Below are 24,870 nucleotides of genomic sequence, written 5' to 3'. Positions count from 1 at the left end.
CTACCTTGATTATTTTCGCCTTTGGAGCTCTGATATCCTGTCACCACATGGCTAGAGCTCTTATCAGGTAAATGAGCTTATGAGTTCATTCACTTTTCTTGTGTGGATTCAGCTCAGGTGTCTGGGTAGCTGGTCATCAAGTGTGTGGTACAGGCTCTGTCCTACCATCTTAGAGGGGTAGGGGTGTTTGGTGTAGGTACTGGTATCTAGTTGCAGCAGGGGTCATGCTCTGAACAAGGCAGGGGGCTGAGAACTGTTCCCTGAGTGTCTGTGAGGAAAGTGTGTCCCTGTTCCCTAGAGCATACAGGTGGGTGGATTCTGCAGATGGACCATGGGCACCCAGTGCTTTTGTTTGTAAGGACTCGGAGGTACCCATTATCCTTAGGCCTCTGTCTCAGGTGGCTGGGTGACCTGAGTGGAGCCACCAGTCTTTAGACCCCTGATGTGGGTAGGTGAGGACCCTATTAATAGGCAAAGCAGAGTCAAATATCAAACACCCACCTCTCTACCATACAGCTTAAACAATTGCAGTCTGCCATCAAGGGCCTATTGTCCTCAAATCAGCCCACACAGTTCCATGCAGGGGGGAAAGGTATTCAAAGTCCACGGATCATTTATGCCTGGACAGGAGCCACTTCTGTCCTGAGCTCCCCTTGGGTGGTGGAGCTGGCAAATTATCTTTTCCCCCAGTTGTGAATTTATTCCTTCTCCAAGGCTGGGAGCATGGCTCAATGTGCTCAGATTGGCCTCTCTCAGGCCTGGGGAAATCACCAGCCACAGAAGCCGGCCAAGAGCTGGGGGCACAGTAAAATATACGCAAGTACTTAGCTTTTGCCGAGAGTGCCGTTCTTCCTTGGCTCTGGAGGTGTGAGTAGGCTGTGCAGCTGGCTGCTTCTCCCTGGGGAAACTGCGGCTGAACGCTACTATCAGCCCACTGCTGCTGCATCCGGGAATGGTGCCTGAGGGATCCCGACGATTCAGGTCTGGCAACTCCTCTTTGTTTCTGAACCGTCTCTTTCTCCCTCTGCCTCTCAGACTGTTTTCTAACTTTGCCTTTGATATTCAGGGCTCCTGGCTTGTCATAAATGTAATCGTTTCACTTGATTTTTTGGGTCTTTGTTGTAAGAGGGATCACCAGAAGCATCTGGCTATTCTGCCATCTTCATCTCCTAGAAATTTTGTGCTATGTAAAAAATTTTTTTTCTGGACTTCGATTTAAAAAAAAAGATAATAATACTACTTCTTTAGTCTTTTCTTTGAAGAAGCCAAATTCTGTGGTTCTGATCTGAAGCACCTCTAAGTTGGGTTATACATTCTAATCTTTGTTGTTGTCTAATTAGATTTATTTTAGTTAAATCCTTGGTGGAATATGTAACTCATTTTACTGAGTTTTCTGATTATTATATTTAGTCAACCTAAGTCTTTACCTTGAAGCAGTTTTTTTTTCTCTATTTTAGTCCAGTCTTGCTTTAATTATTTTTATGTTCCTATACATTCATACAACTCTTTCATATCATCTTTCTGGAAACATCTATTGCATATTCAACTGTGGTTTTTATTTGTGAGTGTTTAATGAAAAGGTTAAAGAGAGATCCCTTTGGATCTCTTATGAATTATCTACCCTGTTTTTCTACAACTTACTCCATAATCCACCATGTCTTGGCAGTGGGGAAGTTTCTTGAAAGGAGGGAACTCTTATCAGCATGCTTAGTTTGTGGGTAAGTCACCTTCATTTGTTGGTTTATTCCTAAAATGTTTTTTCTCTCTCCCTTTTTTGTCTTCCTGTCTCACTGCTTCTTGGAACATGGAACATGGACCTGCCCATCTTCTGGAAAAATGTTATCTTGGGGCTTTGGAACATGAATAACATGGGTGAGTTCTGAATTTAATGTTTAAGCTGCTGATTTCCCTCTTTGTGGAAGAAGAAAAGTGCCAAATGCAATTGTTTGATGGAAAACTATCTTCCCGCACCCTGTGCTGTGTGCAGGCCTTGCCATATGTGCCTCTGTTCCAGCTGATCCTCTTGCATGTGAGGGAGAAATCCTGAGTCGTACTATTAGCAGGACCCAGACTCAAATGAAACAAAGATGAATTATTTTCAATGACAGAAGTTGCTATTTAAACCCTTGCTGTTGGTTTTCTTTCTTTCTTTTGGGTTATACCATCTTTAATAATAGTTCTTTACGACAAGCAATTTGAAAATACACCAGTGTAGCTTGAAACGGAGTTTTTTAAGGCTGTTCAGCTGTTTCTATAAATAATACACTTCATATCATCATATTTACCATTTATGACAGATAAAAATGTGATTATGTTTGTGATGTTGGCATTGTTTCTAATATCAACCCACCAGAAATGGTGCGTAATTGAGGGGTTTACATTAAATGAGTCATGAGTCTTCTCAGGCCCATTAGTCTTTAATAGATGTTATCACCATTCAAGGTAGCAAAACTGTTCAATATCAAATTCCAACTTTTTTTTCTGAAACTGACCAATTATGATGTCCTGTGCTTTTGCATTCTGCGTGAAGGTTCAGGCTTGGGAAAGAAGGTTGTACTTCTGCTGGTGGAATCCTTGCTGTGGAAAAAGGAGGCTGGATAACAGGCAGCCTTTGACTACAAAAAATATATACTTTTAAATACATTTTTTTTCTGGCTCCTGAGGATGTGGGAAACAAGTGTGGGGGAAAGCCGTTGAATGGCATAATATTATAGAAGAACTGGTTCCATACTTTTTATGCTTTTATTAAAGTATTTAGTATGGCTGACTCCTGGAAAAAAAGAAATCGGTCGAGATATTTCCTTAGAGAGTCAGTGTTTCGATTATCAATTCCACTTTTATCTTGAATCTTCTTCTCAATACATTTCAAACTACCGTGTCACTGTCTTAGCAGGCTGAGATGGCGGGATTTCACTTGCTGGAAGCAAAGACATTTGTTGTTGTCCTCAGTTATTTTTGAAATTTCTAAAATTGTATTGAATATTAGCATGAAATTTGGCATTGATGTTTGTGCGATTTTCTACTCTGGTGTAAGTGATTAGAGAGTCTTTATCTTAGATGATTTAGTTACCCATAAATATCCTTAGGAATGTGTGTCATTTGAGTTTAATCTGTTGAGCTGTGAGTTGTTGATTTGACACAATTACCACCTAATTAGCTGTTTTGCCTATTGGGTTATGTTATGATTCATCAGTTCCACATATAAAATTTCCTTTCTGGATTCAGGTTGAGTGTTTTCCTCTGTGCTCCTTCAGGTCTTTTCTTCTCCCTCCTTATGAATGATGACCAACTGCACGGTCATCCTGAAATCTCAGTTTCTCTTCCAGTAAGAATCGGTAACCAGAACCTAATTTTTAAAACTGATCATGAGCCGAGTTTTGTGAATCTTCTTTCTGCCTGGGACCTAGGAAATCTTCTGAAGGTAACACTTTATTTGTGAGGTGCTCAGGAAATCTTCAGAAACCTCTGATCCTAAAAATAGGAAAGTGCAAACAAAGATGTTTACTACTACTTCCCAGGCAACCTTGTGTCTGGGTCAGTGTGTCTTCCCACCAGCTCTCCGCCCCCTCTCTTTCTATGGCCGCCTGCTATTGAGGAGTCTTTTGATTTGGGGGTTATTTGCTTTTTTTATTTGTTTGGTTTTGTTTCATTTTTGGGTGGTGGGTTGGGGGAAGCTGGCTGTGCAGCCTAAATAGTTACTGGTTTGGCCAGTACTTTTTTTCTAAAAACAAGCTGGTAGATTCATCGTATTGACCTGGTTCAGTTTCTGTGGTGTGCAGAACTGCAGAATTACCGTCACCTTCACGTTCGCCATCATCTTCATCACTCAGTCTCTATCAGGTGCTGGTTTATGGACTTTACATGAGTCTCATTTAATTATCATTAATAACCTCAAGATACAGGAATTTTGTACCATCTAATTTGTAGGAAAAATTCAAGCCTCGAGTTGCAATAGTGAAGGATTCCATGGGGAAAATATTAAATGATCCAGGAAGCATAAAAAAAAAAAGATGGAAGGAATACACAGAGTCATTATACCAAAAAGAATTAGTCGATATTCAACCATTTCAAGAGGTGGCATATGATCAGGCACCGATGGTACTGAAGGAAGAAGTCCAAGCTACTCTGAAGGCATTGGCGAAAAACAAAGCTCCAGGAATTGATGGAATATCGATTGAGATGTTTCAACAAACAGATGCAGCGCTGGAGGTGCTCACTCATCTATGCCAAGAAATATGGAAGAGAGCTTCCTGGCCAACTGACTGGAAGAGATCCATATTTATGCCTATTCCCAAGAAAGGTGATCCAACTGAATGTGGAAATTATAGAACAATATCATCAATATCACACACAAGCAAAATTTTGCTGAAAATCATTCAAAAAAGGCTGCAGCAGTATATTGACAGGGAACTGCCAGAAGTTTAGGTAGGTTTCAGAAGAGGACATGGAACCAGGGATATCATTGCTGATGTCAGATGGATCCTGGCTGAAAGCAGAGAATACCAGAAGGATGTCTACCTGTGTTTTATTGACTATGCAAAGGCATTCGACTGTGTAGATCATAACAAACTATGGATAACACTGCAAAGAATGGGAATTCCAGAACACTTAATTGTGCCCATGAGGAATCTTTACATAGATCAAGAGACAGTTATTCGGACAGATCAAGGGGATACTGATTGGTTTAGAGTCGGGAAAGGTGTGCGTCAGGGTTGTATTCTTTCATCATACCTATTTAATCTGTATGCTGAACAAATAATATGAGAAGCTGGACTGTATGAAGATGAACAGGGCATCAGGATTGGAGGAAGACTCATTAACAACCTGCGTTTTGCAGATGACACAACCTTGCTTGTTGAAAGTGAAGAGGGCTTGAAGCACTTACTAATGAAGATTAAAGACCACAGCCTTCAGTATGGATTACACCTCAACATAAAGAAAACAAAAATCCTCAGAACTGGACCAATGAGCAACATCATGATAAACGGAGAAAAGATTGAAGTTGTCAAGGATTTCATTTAATTTGGATCCACAATCAACAGCCATGGAAGCAGCAGTCAAGAAATCAAAAGACGCACTGCATTGGGTAAATCTGCTGCAAAGGACCTCTTCAAAGTGTTGAAGAGCAAAGATGTCACCCTGAAGACTAAGGTGCTCCTGACCCAAGCCACGGTATTTTCAATCACATCATATGCATGTGAAAGCTGGACAATGAGTAAGAAAGACTGAAGAAGAGTTGACACCTTTGAATTGTGGTATTGGAGAAGAATATTGAATATACCATTGAGTGCCAGAAGAACGAACAAATCTGTCTTGGAAGAAGTGCGGCCAGAATGCTCCTTAGAGGCAAGGATGTAGAGACTTCGTCTTACATACTTTGGACATGTCGTCAGAAGGGATCAGTCCCTGGAGAAGGACATCATGCTTGACAGAGTACAGGGTCAGCGGAGAAGAAGAAGACCCTCAAGGAGGTGGATTGACACAGTGGCTGCAACAATGAGCTCAAGCATAACAACTGTTGTAAGGATGGTGCAGGACCGGGCAGTGTTTCATTCTGCTGTGCATGGGGTCACTATGAGTCGGAACCAACTCGACGGCACCTAACAACAACAGTTTGTACAATGAGGCAATGATGGCTCAGTGGTAGAATTCTCACCTCCCATGAGGAAGCCCTGGGTTCAGTTCCTGGATAGTACATCATGTGTAGCCACTAGCCATCTGTCAGTGGAGATTTGCGCGTTGCTATGATGTTGAACAGATTTCGGTGGAGCTTCCAGACTAAGACTGATTAGGAAGAAAGGTCTGTTGATCTTCTGAAAATCAGCCAATGCAAACTCTGTGGAGCACAACAGTCTGATCCCATTGTGTGTGGAGTTGCCACAAGTCAGGGTGGAGTCAAGGGCAGCTGACGACAACTTTAAGGATGAGCAAACTGAGATACAGCTTAACCTGCTGAAGGCCACAAAGTGGTATGTTGATAGGTCTGGTTTAACTCAGGCAGTCTGACTGTAGAGTCGTATTCAGCAATGGTTTTCTATCTTAATGATCCTCACGAGACATACTTCCTTTTAACCAGTTTAATGTAATTTTTGACTTTTCTGCATCTTCAAAGATGGAATTTTGGTGTATCCCAGACAATAATACTTCACTATGGACATATAAATTTGTCTTGTATCTGGTCATTATGTAAAGTTCTTTCACAAGTCAAGAGTGACCATCCAATAGTGGCAGGGGGTGGTGACAGGAGAGAGATGTCAGGAAAAGACATGTTAATTGGGGGGTTCATTCTACTAAAGTGATTTATGCTTCTAGATAAGTTGATACCTTGGCATCTGACAGTATAATCAGGTATTTTAATAGAATTAGTAGTAGAAGAGTTGGATAAAATGTAAGTTTTTTCTAAATTCAGACAAACCGTACCTACAGATTTCCATATGGGTTTTTGACTCTTGTTATTGAGTGTTAGGGCTTCTAGATCTTTAATAGCCAATTTTCTGCTTTATTAGTCAGAGTCAAAAGGTCCTGATCAAAATCAGAGAGACATGAAAAGCAGAAAGCTGTCTTGGTCAGACAGCTGGCCTTGCTTGAATTTCTCAAGGAACTCCATTGACAAGTGTAGGAATTAACGGAACCATGTGATGTGCATGTTCAGCCGGAATGCGGGTATTTCCAGTCACCCAGTGTGTGTAGGAGTCCCTCAGTGGTGCAAACGGTTAATGCAATCTGCTGCTTACTGAAAGGTTGGAGGTTTGAGCCTACCCAGAGGCACCTCAGAAGAAATGCCCAGCAATCTACTTGCAAAACATTAACCATTGAAAACCCTATGAAATCCACTTCTGCTCTGACACACACGGGGCTGCCATGAGTCAGAATTAACTACATGGCAACTAGGAAAAAAATTGTGTACAGATTCTCCTCATATCTTACATGGATTTTTCAACAGCTTCCCAAACCCTTCTTTGGGTTTTCATTTCATCCTCCACCTGGCACCAGACTATAAATCTAACTGTGCCCCTCTCTTGCTTGAAATACCCCAGTGACTCCATATTCCTTCCAATAGTGCTTCTCTACCAGGGTACAGCAACAGCCTGGTGAGAAATGATCATTTGTGTGGGCTATCATGTGTTTACTAGTAATAAAATATTAATGCTTATAAATTTTTTTTAAGAGAAATAGATGGGATTTGTCCCCATAGCAACATTGTTTAAACTTGTTTTTATTCCTGTATGACTTCTCCAGTGGGAGAGGGAAACCGTGCTACGGCTAGCTAGGTCCTGGGATGTGTACAGCTGGCTGCGCTGTGGTTCCTGGCTAATAGTTCTGGTTATCAAGATCTCCTGTCGTACTGCAAGTTGTGCTTTTATAGCTTTTAACTTTTGTCTAGGTAGTTTTACTCATGGATAATTTCTAAGTGAGAAGGAATGGAAGGATAAATGAAGAAAGCTCCAACATTTGTATTGTACATGATGATGCTGTGAACATTCTTACCCATAATGACAATAGCTATGACTACCAAGTAAGCAGTCAAGTAAAACTTGCAAGAAGATAAGTCATATGAATCAAAGGTTAAAATCAGTAAATTTCCTTGGTTTCAATTACTGTAAGTCCTGTTCAATTTATTTACCTTTTTAATGTTACCTTTTATATAGCAGAGGCCTGGGGAGGGGGGGGAAGCAAGATTCTTTTTTTTTCAAAATAAAACAGGATGTTTTGAAAAATCTGATTGTGCGCCCTATTTTCTTATAAAATGACTGATTTCATGAAAAGTAGATGATGTCATTCCTGAGATGTTTATATAAAGGTGTTAGGAGTACTACACCTGCCCTCTCAAAATTTCTGTGTTGCTCGTTGCTTTATTTTCCCAGAGAAAATTCTGGAAGTGTATGCTGCGTGGAAAAGTCATCTGTGCTCTATCTCAATCTAAAAAAAGAAGGTTGAGAGCCACGCTCCTTGGGGTGGCCCACAAGTGTTTCCAGGATCCTGTCCCTGCCCCCAGAGTTCTCTGCCTTTTCCACTTTTGTCACTTGTTGCTCCAGCTCTACCTGTTTGTGGGTCCTTCCTTTATTGTCCCAGGCACCTGATGTATCTGTGATTTTTCTCATCCTGTTTCTTCTGCCTCCAGCTCCTTACCTTACCTTCATCAAGGTATCTCCTGCTTGTGTTTTACAGACAGCTCCTACAAGAAGCATATTCTGATAACCTTTCTCTACCCCCACCCCGACTGGGTTTCAGAATTCTTCAGATTCTTAGAGGATTCTGTGTGTACCTCTCTCTTACAACTTTCCATCTTGTAGGGGAGCGATTGGATTTACCTATAGATCTCCCCCAGTCTTTCCAAAGACCTGAAAGAATTGGGACCTTACAGAAAGACAGATCTTTCTGTATCCCTAACACCAAAATTTTGGTAGACCATCACAGGTTGTGTTTCTTGAGAAGCAGACTATGAAATGGAGGTTGACAGCCAAGATGTTTATTAGGGAGAGCTCTTGGGACCAACACCTATAGCAGAAAGCAGGGTTGGGCAGAAAGAGAAGTTCGGCTGTCCTGCAGTCTCAACAAAGGCCTCAGTCTAACCCATGGGGAGCTCTAGAGCTGGGACAGCCTCCAGGCTGTCTCTAATGAGATCAAAGGAGCCCAAGCATTTTCACTCCACACAGACTGGTCGGTTTGGTTGTGTCTGCCCCTGAAAGGAGGGGTGACCTGGGTGAGGCAGTTTTCTTCTGTGGAGGCAATCCCCCAGAGAGGGCTGACAGCTGAGGGCTGTCTTTTGGCAGCACTTCTAGCAGCTGGATGCTTATAAATCCTTTGTTTCTGTAAGGGAGTCTGGCCAGTACGTCATGGTGTCTACTGTATAGGCACCTAACTTATTGTGAAAATAACAGAAGAAGAGCATAATGACAATGACTTTGGGAAATTGGGGGTAAAAGGAGGAAAGGAAACACTTGGGCAATTTCTCTCTACTCTATTAATACAAGTGGTTTTAAATAAAATGAGTTTCTCTCCAAATTAGAATATATGATTTAAGTTTACGACTTTCAACCATAAGAGCAGCAAAGGCATTGTTTTTTTTAGAGTTGTAAATATCAAACTTCTGCTACTCATTCTACAAACATTTACTGAATACTCAAAATGTACACAGAAAACAGTAGCAGGCTTGGGACTAAAAAAATTAGTCAAACATCAAGGAGATTTCAAATTATTGATAGATAACGGGCATTTAAACAATTGATCATAATACAAAGAAGAACAAAATGATCCTAATACTAGTACAAGCACAGTGTACCAGAAGACATACATTAAGTGAGACTTGGCAGAGAGGAAGGGTATGTGTGAGTGTGAGTGTGAATATCTTTGGGATAAGATGTCGTATGAGCTGAGCACTGAACCTCCAGAGACTTGAGTTTGATGCTTCCAGGAAATATTAGCTTTTATTTTCTGCCCAAAATAATATCTCATTCAACTTTTATAGTTTCTGCAATCACTGACACTGTTGGACTGGAAGGAGATGCATGTCGATCAAAGCCTACAGTTGCCGTTGAAATCAGAATCATAACTCTTCCTTCTTTATTCCACTCCCAGAGTCTAAAATAAATGCCCCTGGTAACTCTGAGGTTTGGTTCCTGTAGGGGACTATGTTTCAGTTCTAGGGCTGGATCTACAGTCCTGTACAGGCTTTGCGTTGGTGTTGTTTATGATCACCTCCCCAGGCACACAAGGGGCCTCCCCCGCTCAGGACTCAGGTGCAGGTTAGATGTATCTCTGGTGATTTCCACTGTGTGGGAGGGAAAGTGCTTTTGCTGGCTTTCCTTCCACTCACAGAGGGCTCTCCCTTTCTTTTAATGACGTCTATAAAAAAAAAAAAAATTTTTTTTTTATGTGTATACAAGTCTTGCTTCTCCTACATCATCCTTAATTGCCAAGATGATGAGAGTGCTGATGTCTATCGCAGAGGGTTAGTAAAAAGAGGGAAAAAAAGGACGCACACTGAATTACAACAGCAAAGCTCTAGATTATGCTTATGAGGCAGTGTTGATGCTAAGGAAGTAGTTAAATATTATTTTCCTTAAAAAGAAATTGCCCTTAAGACCAATACTGAGAGTCAGCAGAATGAAAAGCAATTGGTTCATCAAGTTTTTTTTTTTTTTTTTTTTCTCCCTGGCATATAAAGAACGAGATTATTAGCCAAAGGAATTTATTCTAAAATCTATTTTTATTGTAGCTTTCTTTATCAACCATTTTCCTGTCAGCTCTAGAGTGCTATATTTAAACAATTAAAAGGTCAGTTACCCACACTCCTCCCCTGGCTATTCTGAAGCTGTTACATTAGAGGTAAAGAGAGGAGGCCAGAAAGACAGTAGATCTGTTAAGTCCATATTGATCCTTCTGACTGGATTTCACATGACCTCTCATATAGGGTGCTAGAAGTGGACATGAGAGGGTTTGGCTAGCCTGTATTCTTAGAGAAACAACTTGAGTATGAGCTTTACTTTTCCTGATCCGTTACCTTATTTTGAATAACGGTACGATACTAGCAGGGGGAAACGCGTTAGTGAGTATGTTCTGTCCTACAGGACATGCTGTTCCCCAGCCCCCCTTTGAAAAACGAACTGGTAAAATTCCATTGAATTTTAAAGCAAAACGTCAAACTACTGTATCGTCACTCTGAGAACTTGGTATGGAGATATACAAAGTTTAATGACGAATTTTACATGAAGGGTTCTCTCAGTTTTAAAGATATTGAAAAAGGCTATCTATGTCAAATGGCTTGTTCAATCATGCAATCTTTATTTTAGCCACTAAGTGGCCTGAGAGCTCAAAGCCACAAGTCCTAGATACCAATTTCTCTTCTTTTTTAAAAAATCACCTCTGTCATCAAAGAAGATTATCCATTTGTAAGTGCTATTCTTATTTATGTCTATTAGTTTTGAGTCTATAAACCGTGTATGGTCAAATAAACAAAACCAGTTGTTGATTCGATTCCAACTCATGGCAACCCTGTGTGTACCAGAGCGGCACTGTGCGCCATACAGTTTTCAATTGCCAGTTTTTCAGAGGTAGATCACTAGGCCTCAGAGTAATAATTTGGATTTAGTAATTAATTTGCAAAGGAAAAAAATTCAGAATGTATATGAAACATGAGGTGAACATAAGAGAGAATTTGTTTTTTATAATTGATTTGGTTTAACTGATAATAAACCCCTAATTGTATGTGGAGTTGGATTCTTGGGATAGTTCTAACTGCCTTTGTGCTCATCTGACCCTGACAAAACCAGTTCCTTGGACTTTCTGGGAAAAAAAGTTATGTGAGGTCAATGATTCATACTTGTCCAAAGGTTACTCTGCCACATAGTCCAGCTGTCAGCAGAACTGTCTTGCCAGGATTTTGTATCAATCTGAAAGAAAAAAAAAAAAGACCTCAAAATTTTATTGCCTGGTAAACTGACAAATATACGTAGACTGTATCAGTGAAAGAGTCCTGGCTGCTGCTCTGTTCTTTGCATTTTGAGCAGGTTGATTTGAAAGCAAGTCCTGAGATAGCACAGAGAGCAGCTCAGCCCAGTGGTAGCGAGATAATGGCGGTTTTATCATGCAGCAGTGCGTGATCCTGAGTTTGGTGGTGTTATCTCAGAAGTCTTATCTGCTTTTCTAGCTAGAGTCCACTGTGGGGCTGACAGTACAGTTAGAGCCTATTTTTAACTACAAGTCCTTCTTACCCATAATTGAATTCGGGGTTTCTGCGGCTCAGGAGCCCCACCCTCATCAGACAGCCCCGAATGCCTGATGAAGGGTCTCCTCTATTTCCACATCCTGTACAATTCCCAGGTTTGAATGTCTTTTGGATGTTCTGCATTTCCAGTGCGCAGATAGTTTTTAAAAGGCTTTTTTGTTTTTATAACAATGTATCTCTAACTGGAATGTGGTTAATAATCTGAGTACACTGCCCACTTGAGACAGGTGACAGGACTTACATTGTGAAACTATTTTACAAGTACCCAGGAAAGATTTTATCCCCCCTGCTCTCTGCACCTTCTCTCCAAAGGAAATGTAATGTTTGCTTTGGAATTTAGACTCCTGACTAGGTAGTAGCTCCTTTGCCGCTAGTGCTTCTGGGGGGTAAATTTTAATGGATAGTATTCATTTCAATGATTAGAAAGAAATTTTTTTTCTTGATGGCACTGTAGATTTTAAGGATACATTTTAAAGATGAAAGAATATGAGTGCCTTTCTGGTTTTGCTTTTTAATTGTTAGTTTTTTCTTTCTTTTTTTAATCACTCCAAATCTTGGGAAAGGGGCTCCACCTAGTGTAAGTTTTAGGTTAAAAAAAAATAGTGTGAGTCTAAGAAAAGGACAAAACTTAGCTGTGTGTACTCCTTTACGGTAAGGATATAAGACAAAAAACATTGGTATTTCATAAAGTGATTTTACGGTTCAGACCGGTCATGTAATTTGGGGATATAAAAATGTTCTTTTTCATTCTCGTATTTCTCCGCAAATTCTTCTTTCTGAATATTTTTTTAAAGGCAAAATTAATTACTTATATGTCCAAATACAGTTTTAGGTTTTAAATACCACTTTTTGGCAATGCTGAATGGATTTAGATACAATTTTCTGGGGTTATAACAAGGTAAAAATCTTACATAAAACAATTTGGGATATCTTAGTAGTTAATAAACTTAAAGTGACAGCCTGAAAGTATGGGTTTTTGTTCATTTGTTTGTTTTTGTGAACAGGGGCTTACATTTTAGATTGACATTTTTATTACATAGTTTTCATAAGTCATCTAATTACATTTTGAAAAATTTTGATATTTGTACCTAGCTTTAAGATTCAGATTTTTTACTTAGCAACCACTAAGTGGAGTTGTACTACAGTTAATAATTTAATTTTTTGCCAGTTTGAAAATATAGCTATAGGTGATATTCAATTTCTTTCTTTTTTTTTTCCTTGAAGAGGGAAATTTTCAGGGTTTATCTCTCTCGCCATTGAGTTCCAAGAAAATGTATATACGTCTCTAAAGGACTGAATACTAGACTGAAGTTGACTCATACAGGCAAATGACCCAACATGATGATGACATCAATAGCCAAGTGGTGCACAAAGTTGAGAGCTTACTTGAAAAAAGAGTCCCCCCAAAATTTTTGGATTTTCTGATGTACAGAGTTTGCCCTAGAATTGGCCCATTGTTGTCTCAATGGCAGCACTGTATTTTTACAAAGATAACACATGCATTCTATGTTTGTTTGCCAGCTGTGCCCTCCCCCCCCCCAGGTATTTTCTTAAGTGCCCTATGGCAATTTTTTTTTATACGTTGCTGTAAAAGAAGTTAGTATTGCATACTTATTAAAATACCTCGGAGTGAGGAGGGTACAGTTGGCAAACAAATATAGAATGCATTGTCATTTGCATAAAAATACGGTAATAGTTCTTGTTTGCTTACTGTGTGACAGGTGTTGTACATATATGAGTTGTCCTAACACCCTGTGAATTAGGGACTCCGAGATATGTTTTGCAGACGAGGAAACTGTGGCTTAGAGAAATCAAATAATTTATCCAGATTGTATCATGATTTGAGTTCGGGTCTGTGTTTCTCCATAGTACCTGTGTTCTCTTATGCATCACATTGCTAACCTGTGTAAAACTTGCCTGTCATCACTGGCTCTGCTGCATGACTCTTTGTGGGCCTCTTGCCATCTTCAACGTTACAGCCCTTGACTCAAATTACAGCTCTTTCAGAAGGTTCCCCATCTCCTGCCTCTCTGGTTCTTCTACCTTCTTGTCTCTAAAAATCTTGCTGGTGTTGGCTGCTTATAAAGGCAAACTCCTTGTCAATTTTAAGGCATGGCCCTCCCAGCAGGGCCACAAACTGACCAATCCCCTTGGTGGGATGCAAGTGACTCAATTTGCATAGTAAACTGACCAATGCCTACAAGGTGCATAAAATAGACCAATCACAGGGCAGACTGCAGCCCAGGGCTAGACAGAAGATATCAAACCCTCAAGTTGTTTACAGCTTACCCAAGAAATGTCAACCAACTTGAACAAAAGTAACAAACCCTCTGGGATAGAAAACAGCCTGGGAGTCCCCCTACCCCTGCCCCAAGTTGCTTCTTCAAAGAACTAGGGCAAAGTTAACTCCTCAGGGCTTAGGGCAAAAAAAAATCTCTCAAGCTGTTTTTCCAAAGAACCAAGGCCACATAAAGGAACTCATTTCACCACAGTATTAGATTCCATGGGATTTAGTACTATTCATGCACTCAAGAAAATTTCAGTTTACTTGAAGAGACTGAGCAAAGGTATATTTTTTAAAATCATATGTTCCTTTGTGCATTAGTTAAGTGCTAGGTATGTGGTACAGACAATAATTGGAAAGGAGTTGGGATTTCTAAAGGCAAAGGCATCTTCTTTTTCATCTCTCCTTCTCCAGCGATGAGAACCTTCCTTCTGAAAAAGAGGTGATGCCGGAAATCCAAGGAGTATTAGCTAAGAGCAGCAGCTCTGAAACTTTTTGGGATTGATACCTCTTTATGCTTTTAAGAATTATTGAGGATCCACGGAGAGCTTTTGTTCAGATAGGTTATATCTATCAATTTTTAGCAGTTTAAAAATGAAAACTAAGAATATTTTAAAATTCTTGTTTAGTAATTCATTTACAAATAGCGTTTGTAAACCGATTATATGTTAACATAAATGATGTGTTTTTGTTTAAAAATTATATTTTCTAAAACAATTTGGTGAGAACGGTGGCTTATTTTATGTTTTTCAGATCTCTTTAGTATCTGGCTGAATGGAAGACAGCTGAACGCTTATATCTGATTTTGCATTCAACCTGTCATGTTTTGTTCTTTTGGTTGAAGTAGAGTAAGAAAATCTAGCTTTATACAGACATGTAGTTGGAAGAGAGAAGAGTGATAGCCTTTTCAGATAACCGTGGATGTTTTTTGATACAGCATTAAAACTCAACAAGTGGTAGTTTCTTAGGCTAGTTGCAATGTGGGATCTCAAACTGTATCAATGTACTTTTCCTACTCGGCGCACCCATAAGAAAATGAGAGTGAAAAAGCCAAGTAACATCTTAATTAGGAAAGTAGTTTTGAATGTGCCGACCCATGAAAGGGTTTTGAGGACTCTTCCCCCCACCCCCCACCAGGGGTTCCTAGATGTCACTTTGAGAACTGCTGGTCTAATTGTGACTTCAGTCTTAGTTTTAAATCTCAGCTCTTTCCTGTTCCAGACACGGAGCCCTGGTAGGCACTTAACCTTGGCAGGACAGTTGCAGAAATTCGAAGCAATGTGCGTGCAGGATCTGGAACATAAATCACACGTGGTGCTTTCATGTGGCGACGTCAGCGATGACATGCCACTGCAGCTGCTGTTTCCACGGCTGCTGCCGCCACCCTGGTCTTGGGTGATGGAAGTTCAGCTTCCCAAGTGAGAAAATGAAGTCGCACCCAGCTCTGGGGCATCTAAGAGTAAAACTATGCGGAAGACAGGGTACTGTTGACAAGGCAGGACCTATTTCTCGTGCCTAGATTATGTGGCTTACTTAGTCTGTCGGAGCGTTATGTCTTTCCCTTCCAGAATGAACCTGATTTGCCCAACCTCCCCAAATTCCAAATGCACTACTCTAGAGAACCAGTGATAGTAGTTATTACCGGGGCAAAATATGACAAAGGTAGGATTTTATATTCAGATTTCATATGAAATTCATTGTTTAAAGTGTAATGAATAATTCTGATTTTTTTTCTAAAGTAAACACTAAGAAATGGGCACCATGGGATTAGTAAAACAAAAAAACAAAAATTCTGGGAAGGTTTTAGAAATGGTTTTTAGCCATTTAATAAATTGTGATGTTGAGTAGAACATCTTTCATTTGTAGCATGTGCCTTGCTCACTCTTCTGTTACACTTTGTAAACAGCACTGTGACCTCACATGTGACACTCAAGAGTTGGAGATGGAGATGAAGCAGGGCAATGGAGGCTGTTCATAAGGGAGGTTCCTGAAGCCATGTCATATTACTGGGAGATGAATTTGAGTGTTTTGAGTCAGAAGAGAGGTTATGTATGACACAGGTCCAGAATAAAGGGTTAGGAACCTGAGAAGCTGGAAGACCAAGGTGCTAAAACCAGAGAGGGCTAGGGGAGAGTCTGGTGGCCTCAAGACAGGAGGTTAGGAACAAACAGTATACTAAAGGTAGACCCTTAGTAGCCTGGGATGGGGCAAGACAAGTGTGTGAAGAAACTTTATCCCAAGCCAAATCTTGTAGACTATGCTTTTATATACAGCTTTGCTTGCTTGTGGGGAGAAGTAGAAGAGGAAATTTCATATTGCCGGAAAATATATTCTTTAAAAAAGTAATTTTAAAGAAATGTTTTCAAAAGGTTTAAGAAAAAATACCTCATTATTAGAACACTAAGAAAGTGACCCCATGGAAATAATCTTATTGTCAGAAGGATGACATAATGTTTTTATTTTAAAAGAACATTTTAGCCACAGCAATAAAACTGCCACAAGAGATTTATCATTTAGGAGAAGAAAAGGAAAAAGGCAAAACACTTGCTCAATTCTCTGCTTGGGATAAAACCGAGATTGCCAACTAGTTTGAATGTCTCAGGCTGAGACACATTTTTGTGTTTGCAGTGGTATCTACAAGTTTCAAAAAACTGTAGGTGTCCTGTCTGAAAAAAAAAGGACTCTGCTAATCAGAGATTACTTAGATCCCAGATCTTTTACTTAGCTGTGTTACTTTGGGTTGGTCGCATCCAGCTTCTGAAGGTCTTAGTCTACTCATTTAGTGTATGAAGGAATAAGTTTAGATCAGTGATTCTCAAAGTGTGGTCCATCAGTGTCACCTGGAAACTTGTTGAAATGCATTCTCAGGACTCATCCATACCTGATGAAGCATAAACTATAGGGGAGGGACCCAGCAATCTGTGTTTTAATAAGCCCTCCAGATGATCCTGTGGATGCTAAAATTTGAGAGCCACTGGACTCGATCACCTCTGAGGCCCAAGCTTCAATGCTATATAATTCTAAGAAATGATGTGGCTCGTTTCAGCCCTCGGTGAGTGATTGTCTGGACCAACCAGAACAGAGAACTGTTCTTTCAAAACTCTCTGGAGTTATGTGGTAGGCTAAATAATGGTCCCCCAAAATATCCAAATCCCTGGAACCTGTGAATGTTAAATTATACGGCAAGAAGGACTTTGCAGATGTGAGTAAGTTAAGGATCTTGGGGAGAGATTATCGCTGGTTATCCGGTGTTGATTACTCAAATGTAACAACAGGAGTCCTTACGCAAGGGAAGCAAGAAAGTCAAAGGAAAAAGTAGGAGATGTGATGGTGAAAAAAGAGGTTGGAGTGATGTGAGGAAGCGTCAGGCAATGGCGTCACTGGGGGAGTGTGTGTGGGGGCATAGACCTCACTCCCTGACACTGTCAGAGGAGGTGACACCAAAATTACCCCAGTGTCCCAGTGGTGGTGGTGGCAGCTGGTGGGTGGGCCAGTGCTGCTGGGTGAGGGTCCACCAAGGGAGTGGCATCACTAGGTTTGGTGTCACCTATCACCCAGTGCAGTAACTCCTCATATCACCCTCCCAACTCCCCATCCACCCTCCCGTCACCTGCCAGTCAGGGTGCCTGTAGGCCAGCTGCAGTGCCTGCCATTGGGTGGAGAGGAGGGTCTCCGCCTTGTCCAGTGGGAGAGGGGAGGAGCTGGGGGAGCTGCGGGGGCCAGGCCACTCAGTCTACCAGGGGAGGGGTTCGCTGCCGGGCCCTGCCCTCTCTGGCTGAGGGTAGAGTGGGGGTAAGCGGCGGGGGCGGGCAAGGTGGGATGTGTGACACTGTGAGTTACCACACTAGGTGACATCAACCATAGTTATGCCACTAGGAATGTGAGCAACTTCTAGGTGCTGGAAAAGGCAAGGAAATGGATTCTCCATTAGAGCCTCTACCAGCCTTGCCAACACCTTGAGTTTAGCCCAGAGAGACTGACCTCCAGAGCTGTAAGAGAATAAATTCGTGTTTAAGCCACTAAGCTTGTGGTAATTTGTTACAGCAGCCATAGGAAACTAATACAGATGGTTATTGCCTGAGGTGGTTCATTTCATTGTTTCACCGTCTAGGAAGCCCTTCTACCTCATTGTGCAAAAGTAAATTTGGAGCAGTGATATTTAATTCCTTCTTTTAAAGTTACCTTAAAGACTTAAAGCTGTAGAGATTCTCCAAAGTGTGTGGGGGGTGTGGGGGTAGGGATGCAAACTGGAATATACATTAAATTTTGGATATAATTTCAAGAGGTTCTCAGACTTCCTAATGCCCACGCGTGGTCCCCATGAGTTAACAATGTCTGATTTAAAAATTTTTTGGTGAACTGGTTAAGGAAAAAAGTTGGTAAACTGGTTTTCTTATTTTGGTTAAGGAAAATAAGCACATTTCCAGGGATTTTGAAGCAGAGTGTCATCCTATAATTCCTCCAGTTTTCACTTGTTTGTCAGATATTTATCAAACACTGATAGGAAAAGGCATGTTCTAGCTACTGTGGAGGGATACCTCCTACCCTCTGTGAGCTTTCGTGCACACACACATTAAAACAAAAACAAAAAAACCCATTGCCATCAATTCCAACTCATAGTGACCCTATAGGACTGAGTAGAACTGCCCCATAGAATTTCCAAGGAGTTGCTGGTGGATTTGAGCTGCCAACCTTTTGGTTAGTAGCTGGAGCTTTCACATAAATGTACCTGCAAAAGGGGGACAGGATGAGTACCAAATAAGCAACAGATTCCTTCTGCCATGTATTGGAGTGGAGGGTTCTAAGAAGAGATGGCACATGAGTTGGACTTCGGGGTCGGCCCCAAGGTAGAGGTGAGGGTGGAGGAGCTGTCCCCAGCTGAGAAGACTGCGTGAACAAAGGCTGGACAGGCGAGGCCGGTCCTGGTCCAGACTGGTGGGGGGTGTCTCCATGAGGAGCGTGGAGCTCACTTTAAGCTTTCTTTAGGGGCTACATGTTGACCTTGACAAGCAGATGAAGTAGAAGCCTCTTCTTCCCGTACTTCTGCTAATGTGCATAGTTGTCATTTCTCTGCTTTTGCACCAAGGATTCTTTTGGAAACAAATTTCTTCCAGCTGAGGGTATTGGATCTTAAACAGACCAGCTGTAACTTTGAGCTATGTTTTTACTTTGACTTTAAAGAAACAAAAAGATGGGTCGTTTTAGAGAGCTAATAACTAATAAGTTACTTACTATTAATACCAGTTGCTGCCAAATCAATTCTGATTCATGGGAACCCACATGTGTGTCAGAGTAGAACTGTGCTGCCTAGGGTTTTCAGTGTCTGATTTTTTAGAATTAGATCACCAGGCCTTTCTTCCAAGGTGCCTCTGGGTAGACTTGAACCTCCACCCTTTTGGTTAGCACCAAGCATGTTAAATGTTTTCACCAACCAGGGATGCCTTATTATTTATACCTAGTGTGAAATGACTGTTGTTGTTATTGTTGTGTGCTATCGAGCCAATTTCTACTCACGGCGACTCTGTAGGGCAGAATGGAATTGCCCTATAGGGTTTCCAAGGAGAGGCTGGTAGATTTGAACTGCTGACCTTTTGCTTAGCAGCCGTAGCTCTTAACCACTGTGTCGCCAGGGTTCCTGGTAATGTGAACTGATTACATTTATGTATTTCATAGGTGCTCATATGTCTTCTAACCAAATTTTAATTAATTCTTCTAAGAAAAATAATTTTCTACTTATCTTCTAGACCTTTTCAACTATAATTACAATAATTTGTCTTGATGACCTCAGAATCAGTCATGGAGCTCAATATCAGTTTTCGGTTGTTTAATTCTAGAAGAAATAGGGCTATTCGAAGGTATTTCTGATCTGATCAACTCTTCATCCTTAGCATTCACTGCTAAACTATATTAAGACTTTAGTGCTGACAGAGAATGCATAAACCCACTGTGAGGAGAAAAACAATATAAAGAGCTAATTTTTAAGGCCATCTATAAAGTTGAGTGAAGGAAAATAACAATATTGCCTAGTATGAAGGTGTTGTTGTTGTTGTTGTTAGGTGCCGTCAAGTCAGTCCCTGGCTCATAGAGACCCTATGTACTACAGAACGAAACACTACCCGGTTCTGTGCCATGCTCACAATCATTGTTATGCTTGAGCCCATTGTTGCAGCCACTGTATCAATCTATCTGGTTGAGGGTCTTCCTCTTTTTCGCTGATCCTGTAATTTGCCAAGCATGATGTCCTTCTCCAGGGACTGATCCCTCCTGACAACATGTCCGAAGTAGGTGAGACGCAGTAGAAAATATGTAATATAGAAACCCTGGTGGCATAGTGGTTAAGTGCTGCAGCTGCTAACTAAAGGGTCGGCAGTTCAAATCTGCCAGGCGCTCCTTGGAAACTCTATGGTGCAGTTCTACTCTGTCCTATAGGGTCGCTATGAGTCAGAATCGACTCCACGGCACTGAGTTTTTTACTATTAGAATTCAGGGTGACAATGAAAAGTTAAATTACCAGTGTTAAACTTACTCCCCAAATAAACGAACTTTTATGAAAAATACAAATGATAATCTTTTTAAAAGTTTTATTACAATGATTTTTACAAGGCCTTAGGAGAAAGGATGTTTTCCTATCTACCTCTAAAAACTAGGTCAAAAAGAATAAGAAGTCCAATAAGCTACCCTAGTGTGCATTAAAAGTAATCAAAAGGTCTTACCAAATGAAGAATTGGCATCCATGTAGGAAAGTGGGCAACAAATGTTTAGAATGTAGGAAATCAGTTATGCGTGGGAACTATGTTTGACAGTGCTAAAAAAACAAACAGTAAAAATTCTAGTTTTGTTAGTGGTTCTCATCATTACAGCCAACTGGAGAGTTAAAAATACTGCTGCCTGGGCTCCATTAATAGTCAGGATCTCTGGAGATGGGTCTCTTAGTTGCCTAGTGGGAGGCTTTAATGAAAAGGAATTTGCTGTCTCACAGTTTTAGAGGCTAGCAATCCAAATCAGGGTGTCAGCTCTGGGTGTCCTTCCTTGTTGGTAGTCCCCGGAGTTTCTTGGCTTGTAGAAGGTTCCGTACATGGTCTCTTCCCCCCTGTATATCTCTCTTCTTGTCTGTACTCCCTTTTATAAGACATCAGTCAGAAAGGATTAGGCTTAAGACCCTCCCTACTCCAGCATGGCCTCATTAACATAACAAAAGGAAACACCTGTTTCCAAAAAAGAGAGTCATATTTACAAGTGTTAGGACTTCAACATAAGTTTTTTGGAGGACACAATTCAATCCACAACCCATAACAATGTGGCCTTGACATTGGTATTATTTATTTTTATTGTGCTTTAAGTGAAAGTTTACAAATCAACTCAGTCTCTCATACAAAAATTTATATACACCTTGCTATTTTTTTATATACTCCTAGTTGCTCTTCCCCTAATGAGACAACAAACTCCTTTCCACTCTATTTTCATGTCCATTAGGCCAGCTTCTGAGCCCCTCTGCCCTCTCATCTCCCATCCAGACTGAAGCTGCCCACATAGTCTCATGTGTCTACTTGATCCAAGAAGCTCACTCCTCACCAGTATCATTTTCTATCCCATAGTGTGTAGTCCAATCCCTGTCTGAAGAATTGGCTTTGGGAATGGTTTCTGTCTTGGGCTAACAGAAGGTCTGGGGACCATGGCCTCCGGGGTCCTTCTAGTCTCAGTCAGACCGTTAAGTCCGGACTTTTTACGAGAATTCGAGGTCTGCATCCCACGTTCTTCTGCTCCCTCAGGGGTTCTCTGTTGTGTTCCCCTGCCAGGGCAGTCATCAGTTGTAGCCACGCACCATCTAGTTCTTCTGGTCTCAGGCTGTTGTAGTGTCTGGTTTATGTGGCCCTTTTTGTCTCTTGGGCTCATAATTACCTTGTGTCTTTGATGTTCTTCATTTTCCTTTGCTCCAGGTGGGCTGAGACCAATTGATGCATCTTAGATGGCAGCTTGTTAGAGTTTAAGACCCCAGACGCCACTCTCCAAAGTGGGGTGCAGAATGTTTTCTTGTTAGATTTTATTATGCCAGTTGACTTAGATGTCCCCTGAAACCATGGTCCCCAAACCCCCACCCCCCCTATGCTGGCCTTCGAAGAGTTCAGTTTATTCAGGAAACTTCTTTGCTTTTTCTTTAGTCCAGTTGTGTTGACCTCGCCTGTATTGTGTGTTGTTTTTCCGTTCACCTAAAGTAGTTCTTTTCTACTATCTAATTAGTGAATACTCCTCTCCTTCCCTCCCTCCCCACTCTCATAACCATCAGAGAATATTTTCTTCTCTGTTTAAACTATTTTTTGAGTTCTTATAATAGTGGTCTTGTACAATATTTGTCCTTTTACAACTGACTAATTTCACTCAGCATAATGCCTTCCAGATTCCTCCATGTTATGAAATGTTTCACAGATTCATCATTGTTCTTTATTGATGCATAATATTCCATTGTGTGAATATACTGTAATTTATTTATCCATTCATCCATTGATGGGCACCTTGGTTGCTTCCATCTTTTTGCTATTGTAAACAGTGCTGCAGTGAACACGGGTGTGCATATATCTGTTTGTGTGATTGCTCTTATTTCTCTAGGGTATATTCCAAGGAGTGGGATTGCTGGATCGTATGGTAGTTCTATTTCTAGCTTTTTAAGGAAGTGCCAAATTGATTTCCAAAGTGGTCGTACCATTTTACATTCCCACCAGTAGTGTATAAGTGTTCCAGTCTCTCCACAACCTCTCCAACATTTATTATTTTGTGTTTTTTTGGATTAATGCCAGCCTTGTTGGAGTGAGATGGAATCTCATTGTAGTTTTGATTTGCATTTCTCTAATGGCTAATGATCATGAGCATTTCCTCATGTATCTGTTAGCTACCTGAATGTCTTCTTTAGTGAAGTGCCTGTTCATATCCTTAGCCCATTTTTGAGTTGGGTTATTTGTCTTTTTGTAGTTGAGTTTTTGCAGTGTCATGTAGATTTTAGAGATCAGATACTGATGAGAAATGTCATAGCTAAAAACTTTTTCTCAGTCTGTAGCTAATCTTTTTACTCTTTTGGTGAAGTCTCTGGATGAGCATAGGTATTTGATTTTTAGGAGTTCCCAGTTATCTAGTTTTTCTTTTGCATTGTTAGTAATGTTTCGTATACTGTTTATGCCATGTATTAGGGCTCCTAACGTTGTCCCTACTTTTTCTTCCATGATCTTTATCATTTTAGATTTTATATTTAGGTCTTTGATCCATTTTGAGTTCGTTTTTGTGCATGGTATGAGGTATGGGTCTTGTTTCATTTTTTTGCAGTTGAATATCCAGTTATGCCAGCACCATTTGTTAAAGAGACTGTCTTTTCCCCCATTTAACTGACTTTGGGCCTTTGTCAAATATCAGCTGCTCATATGTAGATGGATTTATGTCTGAATTCTCAATTCTGTTCTATTGGTCTATGTATCTGTTGTTGTACCAGTGCCAGGCTGTTTTGACTACTGTGGCTGAGTGCGGCCTCCTGCTTTGTTCTTTCTTGGCATCGGTATTTTTAAGGCTCAAATCAATGTCTATTCTTTGGAGGACAATATGCATTTGACTTTACTAAATAATGATGGAAGAAGAACATTCTAACAAACAGAAGTAGAAATAATCGAAAGATCTCTGTGTTTTACCTCGATCACTGTGCCACCAGCTGTGAATCTGGTTATTATCTCTGAAGCATTGGAGAGTGGCTCTCCTGGCAGAAGTCCTCACTTAGAGCAGCAGTGTCCAAAAAAGAGAAGGAATTTACTTTTTTCTTCAAGATGTTCGAGGGAAATATCGACAAAATTTACAATTTGGGAACTTAGTAACTAAAACACAGATATGAGAAGTCTGGATAGTACATGTCTTAGTCTGGGTTCTTTAGAGAAGAAAACAGGTAAATTGTATAAATGTATATAGAGAGATTTGTATTAAGGAAGTGGCTCACATGCCTGTAGAGGCTGAAACATCCCAAGTCCGTGGTTCAGTACAGAGGCTTCTCCTGATTCATGTAGCGGTAGGGGCTGGCAAACCCAAGATCAACAGGTCGGAGAGCAGGGCTGTTACTCACAGACTGTGAAGATTGATGAATTCCAAGATTGGCAGGCAAGATCGCAGGTAAGCTGCTAGCTCAAGTCCTAAGAACCAGAGCTCAGATGGACAGGATCCAGAACGAGCAAAAGCCCACGAGCCTTGCCAAAGTGATCACTTATTTTTAGTATGGGTCACACCCCCAAGGAAACTCCCTTTCAGCTGCTTGGCTACTCACAGCAAAACCCATCATGGAGGTGATCACATTATATCAAATCTTATCACAGAAGTGATTGTAACATCATATGACTGCCAACTACATCATAACTGCCAAACCACTGAGAATACAGAATACAGAGTTTTTGTTTTTGCTATTGTTTTCCTACCTGTATTGAGTCGAGACTACACAGGCTAAAGAATCACCTAAACGTAATTAAATATGGTGGTCTATACCTTCATATTTTTACAGCTACATGATCAAAAAAAGATTAATTAAATGCTTCATAGCTGTTTTTAAATTGTCGATTCATCATCACTTTGAGTAAGATATAAAGAACAGTATATGTTATTGTAAACCAAACCCCACCCTTACGAATCTTTTACAAAAGAATAAAGAGTACACTCAATTTTGTAGTAATTTTTTTTGGGGGGGGGCCTGGCTTGTGGGGGGTGCACTGATTGATAGGGAAAGAAGCTGATGTGGATTGCTGATATTTGAATGGTTAATTATTATTTATAAAAGCACACTGTATAATGAGTTGATATCATAAACTTAAAATTCTCTATGGAAAGAGAAAGTTATGATCAA

At 40.6% G+C, this 24,870-nt stretch overlaps 1 protein-coding gene across 7 annotated transcripts in view; it reads left to right on the top strand.

Annotated features, from left to right (window-relative positions):
* Window positions 1-24,870, top strand: part of EPB41L3 (erythrocyte membrane protein band 4.1 like 3) — a 305,002-nt gene that overhangs the window by 22,589 nt on the left and 257,543 nt on the right. The window contains exon 1 of one of the 7 annotated variants that reach the window (XM_049901815.1): window positions 1,508-1,872. The exons of 2 other annotated variants lie outside the window; for them this stretch is intronic. In XM_049901815.1, the coding sequence (XP_049757772.1) occupies window positions 1,812-1,872 (61 nt within the window). In that variant the 5' untranslated portion in view covers window positions 1,508-1,811. Of the gene's footprint in view, window positions 1-1,507; window positions 1,873-24,870 lie in introns of those variants that run through there. 4 more of the 7 variants (XM_049901807.1, XM_049901813.1, XM_049901806.1 and 1 more) reach the window with 4 other exon arrangements.

The sequence above is a fragment of the Elephas maximus genome, chromosome 11 (genome assembly GCF_024166365.1).
Source record: "Elephas maximus indicus isolate mEleMax1 chromosome 11, mEleMax1 primary haplotype, whole genome shotgun sequence".
NCBI classification, from domain to species: Eukaryota; Metazoa; Chordata; class Mammalia; order Proboscidea; family Elephantidae; genus Elephas; species Elephas maximus.
This window is presented reverse-complemented; position numbering and strand designations above follow the sequence as displayed.